Raw genomic sequence first — 9,909 nt, forward strand, 5'->3', positions numbered from 1 at the left:
TTGTTAGTGTTTCAGGATGTTAATAGGTACTTAGGCGTTAGTTTGGAGAAAACGATGTTTCTGGAGTAAAATGAGTGCTTACATACGTTTTACGAGGCACAAGACTGAAGATTGGAAGTTGGTCAAAGCAAGTCAAAGCTGGTCAACGAAAGTCAACAGAAACTGTGACGCATCAACGTACTGCGACGCAGTGGGACCAGACACAGCCAAAAGAAAGTCAACGATTCTCAAAGTCAAAGAAAGTCAAAGGAAGACTGCGACGCAGTCTGTAACTGCGACGCAGTGTGGCTCCAATTTTGATATTATTTTTAGAGAATATAAATAGCTTGCAAAAACATTCATAAAACCTGAGCTTATACTTCCAGCCGATTTCTGGAGCTTTTGAAGCACATTTTCGTCAGAATCATTTTCTTCGAATAACTTCATTACGATTGAAGTATTTCCGTTACTCGTTTTTCATTCCTTGTATTCGGTAACGATGAATTCTTTTAATTTGATTTGTTATTCGTATTTTAATATGAGTGGCTAATCGCCCTTTCATCCATCTTGATGGAGTAAAACGATATGTAAGGATTGCATACTTTTTAATAATTCAAAGTTGATTATATTTAACGTTACATCGTGTACTTAGTATATTTATTCTTTATCATTTATCTTGAATTGGTTGGTGATTTATATGAGTCTTTAATGGTAATTATTGTTCGCATATATTTTTATTTCAATTGTTTGGGTACAAACGTGTTGGATCTATGACAGGTACTGTAGATAACCATTCAAAGATAATAGGAGTAAATGTGTTAACGGTTGGGTACAATCGGTAGATGTAATTGTTATCTAACCAAAACCATTGTTGAGTTAGCAAAGTTATAAAAGATGTCTTGGGGTACCGGTGTTTGTAATGGAAATAGTTTATACAAGAGAGTCAAAATCTTTCACTAACTTGACGGGTATGGGGTTGGTGCTTAATTTGAGTCTCGGTTATTTAATCAACTAAATTGAATTTGAACTTCATTTCATATGCTATGCAATCCGAACATGTTGTTAAGCGAAATCAAGATGGGTGACCTTTAAATTATTGTTTAATACAACAACTACTCTTTTCGATTAATCCTGAGGGATTACTAACTCTTTTACTAACCATTTGCAATGTGGCAATTTGGCCACAAAACCCCCTTTTTATTTGAATCATTTCATTTGTACAATTGCTTACAAAAGTCCTTGTGTTCGACCTCGGATTTACCGAATTTACTATACCGCATGCGATCAGGTTCACTGCCTGTAAGTGTGTTGTAATCAGTCTTTTCATAATTCGTGTTTATAAAATTTATTACTCGATTTAACAAATCAAGTTTTTGGCGCCGCTACCGGGGACTTAAATTAAGTAGTTTAGTGGTTCGACCCTTTCTTGCGTGTGACAACCGTCATCTGAGCGTATTTTCTCGACGTACTTTTCCAGTTGTTTTTAGTTCATTCCGTTCATGTACGAGACTTTATAACTAGAATATGTACTTTCAGGGAATGACTCTTTAAGGCTTTATTAACGGAATTAGTGGACTTATGTTCGGGCTTTATGAACATTTAGACTTTGGAAAAATTGTGTGTGGACTCCAAAACAGAAGGAATACTAGTTGTCTTGTGAAAATGCTAAATTAAGTGAAACACTTAAATGTAAGTTTGTTAAAGATTTTATTATTAAATATGCTCGTGTTTATAGTCGTTCGAAAGCTATTTAAAAGTTACAAATAACTATGTTGTCAAAGTAAATTAATGAGTCTCAAGTTTTCTTTAATTTTCGGGTCAAATGAGTTTTCTCAAAGGGCAAAGAAGTCAAAATTTGGGTCAAGGCTTGGAGGGGACTATAAAAACCCTAAGTTCTCTAAAATAACTTCTCTTCTCACAAATTCTCTTCCCCCTTTTTCCCGTTTTGGCTGTCATTCTCCTCTCTCTCCATCTTCAAAAAAATTCAAGCCTTTCATCATCAAATAATCATCTCCATCCCAAGTTTTTGGTTAAGGTATTTAAAGGGTTTTGATTCTAAATCATTTCCTATGTGAATTGCTTATGTAAATATATAATTATTTTTAGTGTATATATATAAGAACATATATATGTGTATAATATATGTATATATATATATTACGAATTTTACATATATATGTATACATATATTTGATTTTTAGTAGATTTGGTATAAACCTAGACAAGATCCAAATAGTGTTGTGTATTAAATCTTAAAAACATATATTTCTTCTTCTGTTGGTTTGGTTGACATTAGGGTTCTTGTTGTCACAAACTCTCCGCATGATAATTTCTCTGAACTTAGTAAATTCTGTGTCTTCAGAGAACTTAGCAACTTCTGTATTCTCAAAGAACTCAACAAATTCTGTGTTTTTATAAAACGTAGCAACTCTTGTGTCTCACATAAACTCTCTAAAGTAAACTCTCTAAACAAACTCTCCACATAAGTTTTTTTCCTAAACTCTTTGAACAAGTTCTGTAAAAGACTAAGTTTTCCGAAACTTAAACTTTCCGGCTAAACCCTTTGGAAGTTAAACTCTCCGATGTGTATAAATATATGTAAAGGTTCTTTGTTTCAGTGGTCAAAGACAAAACTTTAATTCATCGACATTTCAAGTGTTTCAAGTAAAACTAAGTTACTATACATATAATACGACATTACACAAGACATAATGACATTTCTTAAGACACTAGTATAGGACATAGACGTGTACAATTGAGTGAGTACTTACTAGTTGACTTGTGGACAGTGTAGGACTTTTGGACAGATAGTGTATGTGTTTCAGGTGTACTTGACTGTTCGTGTTCTTGTTCGTTGATTCTAGTGTGCATGTACTTGTGCTGCTTTTAGGTGAGTTGCGTAGCCCCTCTTTTTACAAGTTTTGGGGTAGAAAGTATACTTATTTTTTAAACAGTTTTGTCAATCCCTGTTTATGTTCATTTTTGAGCCAGTACGTATAGAGTTACTTATGTCATATGACGTGCTTGATCTTATTTGTATGAGTGTGATTATGTGCTTGTTGGTTGTACTTTATGACGTGCTTTGTTGAGACGTGCTTATTGTGTGCAGTGGAGACTTGGACTAAGGCAGGTACCATAAGAACAGACTTTGAGACCTTGACGTACTTATTATGTGTTTGTACTAAGGCAGGTACCATAAGACCGGACTTTGAGTACTTTGGGTACATTCAGTACCTTGGACTTTGAGACTTGGACTTGAGACTTGAGTACTTTGGGTACATTGAGTACCTTGGACTTTGAGACTTGAGACTTGTGACTTTGAGACTTTGAGACTTGAGACTTGTGACTTTGAGACTTTGAGACTTGGACTTGAGACTTGAGTACTTTGACTTATATGGCGTAACTCTACTCATTATATATTGAACAAATACTTATTTTGACTTAAAAGAATCGACAAAAGACTTATTTCTCTGACTAGACTTTTTGACAAAACCTACAAACTCACCAACCTTTGTGTTGACACATTTTAGTATACTTTTCAGGTACTCAGGCTAATCAGGGATAAAGACTTCTACGCTAGGACTGAACTTCGGAGATTTATGCTCCATTGCTTATTGTCAGACTTTAAGGCTTCATGCCTTGGACTATTTCGTTTATGAACTTATTGTATTAAGCTGTTCTAGCATCATTATGACTTTGAAATCTTGTTTTGGGAATATATTTATTATGTTCTATTTCATTTTAGCAGTATCTATGTAATTTCATGTCGTGATGTACTTTTCATAACACCTCATGTTTCCGCCAACGGTGGGGTGTTACATTGCATTCATTTGTAAGGAAGTTAATTGCTTTATTAGATAGATCTTATTTTTATTTTTAATTTTATTTCTCTTTGTCCCAAGTGCGGTTAACGTTTTGTCTTGTGGTGATTGTGCAGGTTCTTTGTAGTTGATGAACATAAGAGCTTCTGGCAGACCTTTGGTTAGTCCTTTATCAAACCCGGGAAAAGTCAGACGTCGATTAGTGCAAAACAACAACACGGAGCCCTGTACATCCAACAAGATAGATCCAGAAACTGCAGTACAAGTCCAACAGGACATTGATTTGGATCAACATTTTTCAAAGAAAGATTCATCGAAAGGGATCCATTTCAGCACTAATTTCTTAGAAGCAAGTGGTGTGCTCAAATCAGGTAATAGCTCAGAAGAAGAAGAAGAAGAAGACAAGGATAAGACACCTATACCTCGTTCAATTATAATCCCAAGGGACAACATAAATCAAGTGCATAATAGAAGGATGGGTGATTAAGCGCAACCAGTTGATCTCAACAACCGCCCCTACGGGCAAAGAAGAGGGGATGTTTCGGCTAACCCGGGCACTCCAATTCACCCTCCAGCCATTGGGGTAAACTTTTTTCTGAAAGGAAATCATTTGAAAAGTTTCGAAGAAGATAAGTTCGATGGAATTACAAACTGTGATTCTTATGGCCATGGTTTGAAAAGATATGCATGTTGTATCAGTTTGGCGAAGGATAGGGCGACCTAGTGAAACTTGAGCTCTTTCCACTTACTCTTTGTGGAGATGCGAAAGCTTGGCTGAAGGAACACCCGGATGATTTGTATTCCACATGGGCTGAACTTCGAGAAGGTTTTATTGTAACACCCGACATTTAAAAATATGGTTTTTAAAAAAACTTTTAAATAAATAACTCAATATATGCGGAAAGGTTCCTTTTAAAACATCATCATTCCCTAACGGAAATGTAAGTCACAGTTTTGGTGGTACTTATTGCATCATAACGGTAATCTAAGAAATCCATAAATAAATCAACAACCAAACCACAATTCAATCTCAAGGGCATAAGCTATAAATATTTGAATATATAAATGAGGCAAAAATATGGCAACATAAGTCTTCATTAAAGCTACCATTTACCCATGTCTCACTCTATGCAATCTTTAATGACCAGCATGAGGAAACAGAACATTTTTAACAAAACAAGTGTCAGTTTTTTTTAAGCCAAGTAAGATAACCACATGTTGTAAAAGAAGTTGCCAATTAAATCATCTTAACTGGTTCATACGTGCATGTCAAGCTTGTTATAAACAATCATCACATAGCAATCGATTAACACAATAGAAAGATTATACTCCTACATGTGCCTAGCAACCTCAAATCATCTCAACATTCATCGTTATCAATCGTAATTTCAATCTCATTTCAATCTCAATCATCAATCATAGGTTATGCCATTTTCAATCATTAAGTAGTGACTTGTGTCACAAGTAAATCAATCCTGGTTGTGCATAGGTAGTCATTCGACCTTTCAAGTAAACTTGCACCCGACATGATAGGTAATCCTTTCGGGGTCCATCGGCGTCATTTAGGATAGGCATAACCAAATCCAGGAGAAAGCCGTTTAGCAAAGCATGGTGATCGGTCCTAACCACCCGACAAACTCAAGCAATCGTGACCATGTCGTAAGGGGCATCATTACTACCCCGTCCGACCAACCATAGCACACCAGCCCCTCCCGGGACTAGCATGGGTTAAGCTTAACACTTTTCAACCGTAAGTTTATACTCGAGTTTATCAACCGTTTCAATCGTATATTTTATCAATCGTTTCAATCTTGTCATTTTAGGTCCCCTATCGTACAACCCTGAATCATTGCAATCCTACATGAGTCTAGTGTACTACATGTACAGGCCAATCAAACATCAAGCATACAATCACAATCTAAATCAACCATGCCAACCATAACAATATATCAACCGTAAGCAACCAAGTTAAACATATCAATCATCATAAGCTAAAGCATGCATTACACTAATAACTAAAGTTAACTAAGGCATAGCATGCATAAAATCAACCATAAGCCCTCCCGAAATTCCCATAACTTAACAAGCGTATGAAAGGGGCTTTAACCATCGTTAATTATGAAAATTAAGTTCTCGTTGTGTTCCTCATGTCAAAAGGTAGTTATCTTACCTCAATAATATTAATAAAATTAATATTATTATCTTCTAGTGTGAGTGTCTCGAAACCTGGACAATAAATCAAGATACCACATTACTGATTTATTTTCACGAACAAAAGAAGATGCATGTCTTGATCGATCATCTTGATCCTATGTGTCCAAGCTTAATATGTATCTACAATTCATACTCATGTCATCATGGTCTCACTAGATTAGAATATATACATAACTTGTACTACTTCCATGCATTTTATACTAGTCACATTCGTAGGAATGTTTTTAATTAAAACTAACATCCCATACCAATTAACCCATTCATAAGCTACAATTCAAAAAAAAAAGGAAGATTAAAACTTGCTTTAGATCAAAGAATAAAAAGCGAACACATCTGATTTCTTGCATGAACCAACCCATAATTTCAACTTGCCACTTGAACTACATTCATTTTCTTGACGATACTGCCCACAAAATACTTCTATCAAAATTTAATACAAAAACTACTACTTAAGTATCATCTTCCTAACAACACTTAACACCCTTTGATAGGATTCAAACCACATTTGTCAAAACTACTTGTTCTTTTATATATAGACCAAAGGACTCTATACTATTTTGAATATGACTTTGATTTAATTAACAATACTATAGTTCACTATCACCTCGCTTATTGCAAACTTTCCATAACAAACTATATATCTTGATTCATATATATTTTTAGCAAAATATATTTTTCAATGTAAATAGACTAACTATAGTCATAAACGAGCGACCTCGATGTTTGTGATTGTATCAAATATCGATGAACCCCACGTGAAAAGACTATAACTTGACTTGATATTTAATGATGCAAATTCCGTCAACAAATCCCTTTTAACATTCTTAAACATCTCAACTAATCAACTAATACGAAATCAAACCGAAACTTATATTGATGCATTAAAACGATCAGAAACATGTTAAAGGTTATACCTTAGTGTGTAACGAAAAAGATCAATAACAAGATAAATATGCTTAGCTAATGATTGATATCCTTCTTATCATCGAGGAAACTGGTTACAACTTTCGCTCGTCTAGGCTTGCGGCCGTAGGGTTTAATTTTGGGAATTATGTTTTGTTGTCACAACTTAGATATGGAAAAACATATAAAAGGCCATCGATCATATAGTCAGTTATGACTTTTATGAAGTAATTTCATATCATCCATGTTTTATCACTATTTAACTTAGCTCCTTCGTCTTTTGTCGTTCTATTAATTATAGCCTTGATATTTACTAATGAAAACACATACTAACAAGCACATGACAACATATTTATTTGTCTAAAACCAATTAATTAATCAACCATATTGCTTAGTCACATTAACCCATATAACGACTTAATAGAGAAAGTCAAAGTTGACTGACAGCTAAGTCAACATAAACGATAAAAAATTTAGGATGCTACATTTATTGATGAGTTCTATTCTATAAGAACACAAAGACAACTGGAGAACAAGATCAGGGCATTCACTCAGGAGGCAGGTGAAGATGTAGTTGATGCTTGGAAGAGATACAAGGAAATGCTCAGAAACTATCCAGGGCATAGCTTAAATACTGCAGCCACAATTGAGATCTTCTATGATGGGTTACTAAGGAAATCTAAAAGGGAGCTAGCAGGTGCTTTTAGAGTTAGTTTGAATAATGTCTCCCCAAGTGAAGGGTATAAGATCCTTGATGATATGGCCAAGGAATTTTCAACCCGTGAAGAAACTCAAGGTAGGAGATCTGGAAGTAGAACTGTGGCTAAGGTGGAGAGTAGTGAAGAGTCAAGTTAAGTTGTTGAAGTCAAGGAACTCTCAAAGCAAATGAATGAGAGGTTTGATAGCCAAGATGCAAGGTTCAAGAGCATTAAGAGAGATGTGAAGATTATAGCGGATGGTTGTGACTACTGTGGAGATATGCACTATTCGGAAGATTGCCCGGACAAGCCGGCTCACGAAGTTAGTTATGTTCAAAATCAGCAGCAGGGAAACTACAGCCAGAACACCGGTTATCAAAACCGACAATCAGGTACTTCTTATCCCTCATCTTCTTTTAATACTAACAATTATGGGTTTGGTAGCAATACGTTCAACAAGTTTAACAGTCAGCAGAACGCGACTGCTGAATTGAGAGATATAGTGAAGGACTTTATCGGTGCTCAGAAAGCAACAAATGAGAAGGTGGCAAAATAATCTAAGAAGATGCATTCTGCATGGGACTCTATGACTACTCGTCTGGATGGGTTAACTCATAAGCTGGATCAAAATTCGAAGAGCACACAAGCTACTCTCCAGGTTTGGAAATGATGCTCGAGAGGCTAGGAAATTCTATTAGGCAGCTCGGTACACTACCGAGCAATACTCAGCAAAATCCTAAGCCTCAGCAGAATAACCAAGGATCATGATCGAAGTACAACCATCCTAATGCTCGAAATGAGAAAGTGAATGCGATCACAACAAGAGCTGGTAATACTTATAATTCTGCAAATCCATTACCTAATGTTACTACTCCTCTTGTGCAGGTTGAAACTGATGAAGCTGTTGATGATGAGATTGAAATGGAACCAAATCCAGTCGTGCAGACACCGGCCGTTCCATCCAAGGCGGTCGAGAAGCCTACTGTTGAGAAACCACCGGTTAAACCGTATAAACCAAAGATACCATTTCCTCAACGATTGAGGAAGGCAAAGATCAAGGAGAATTTCAAAAAGTTTGTTGATTTGATTCAAAATATTAACATCACTATTCCTTTAGTTGATCTTCTTGCAGGTATGCCTAATTATGCAAAGTTTCTCAAGGAACTCATCTCGGATAAGAAGAAGTTGGAAGAGGCAAAGACGGCAGTCATGAGTGCCGAGTGTTCCGCCATCATCAAGAACGAGATTCCCCCTAAGTTGGAAGATCTAGGGAGGTTTCTTATTTCTTGTTCTTTTGGTGCTATGTTGCATATGGCATTGGCCGATCTTGGGGCCAACATTAACTTAATGCCTTATTCTATTTAGAAAAAGTCGTCGTTAGGTACATTGACCCCTACCCACATGAGTATTACGTTTGCGGATCGATCATTCCAATATCCCATGGGGATAGCGGAAAATTTGCAAATTAAGGTGGGTCATATGATTTTTCCGGTTGATTTTGTTATTCTTGATATGGAGGCGGATGTTAATGTCCCTCTAGTTCTTGGCCGACCATTCCTCATGACCACGGATGCTATCATCCGGGTTAAATATAAGGAGATTTCCTTAGGCGTCGGTGATGATCGGGTTATATCTAATGTTGATAGAGCTATCAAACATCCTTACTCGTGTGATGAGTCTTGTTTTCGGATTGATGTTGTTGAAGAGGAAGATGCTTTGGAAAAGGAGCTTATGGAATTCTTGGATACGGAAGAAGGTGAAGCATTGCTAGCTTGCAGTGAAGAAGAACAAGAATTGGTGGGTGAGATGGTGCAAGAGATCATGGCGTTGAGTGTTGATGAAACCCCACCGGAAGATGAAACATTTGAAGAAATCACCATTAGTACTAGCACATGGGTGCTAACCTCGGTAGAGAACCCTCCTACCGATTTGGAACTCAAACCGCTTCCGGACCATCTCGAATATGCTTATCTTGAAGGTACATCTTTCTTACTTGTTGTCATTGCATCATCTTTGATGAAGGATGAAAAATCTAGACTTATTACCGTCTTGAAGGCCCATAAAAAGGCCTTTGCATGGAAAATTTCTGATATTCCGGGTATAAGTCCAAAATTTTGCAAGCACACTATAAATTTTGTTGATAATGCTAAACTGGTTGTGCAAAGACAACGGAGATTATAAAGTTACTTGATGCGGGAATCATATTCCCCATTTCGGATAGTTCATGGGTAAGTCCGGTACATTGTGTACCTAAAAAGGGTGGGATGACAGTTATCTTGAATGATAAAAATGAA

At 36.2% G+C, this 9,909-nt stretch overlaps 1 protein-coding gene across 1 annotated transcript; it reads left to right on the plus strand.

The window, feature by feature from the left end:
- Nucleotides 1-8,180: 8,180 nt before the first annotated feature.
- LOC122608091 lies at nucleotides 8,181-8,980 on the plus strand. Its single transcript, XM_043781214.1, has 2 exons — nucleotides 8,181-8,273; nucleotides 8,501-8,980. Exons 1-2 carry the CDS (start codon nucleotides 8,181-8,183, stop codon nucleotides 8,978-8,980), a joined length of 573 nt encoding a protein of 190 aa, XP_043637149.1.
- Nucleotides 8,981-9,909: the final 929 nt, after the last annotated feature.

The sequence above is a fragment of the Erigeron canadensis genome, chromosome 1 (genome assembly GCF_010389155.1).
Source record: "Erigeron canadensis isolate Cc75 chromosome 1, C_canadensis_v1, whole genome shotgun sequence".
NCBI classification, from domain to species: Eukaryota; Viridiplantae; Streptophyta; class Magnoliopsida; order Asterales; family Asteraceae; genus Erigeron; species Erigeron canadensis.

What these genes read in the sequence shown, in the direction of transcription:
- LOC122608091 (XM_043781214.1), top strand. Translation starts at nt 8,181, where the DNA reads ATGCATTCTGCATGGGACTCTATGACTACTCGTCTGGATGGGTTAACT. An exon ending in GCACACAAGCTACTCTCCAG is followed by an intron (nt 8,274 to 8,500) that starts GTTTGGAAATGA and finishes CCTCTTGTGCAG; the next exon opens with GTTGAAACTGATGAAGCTGT.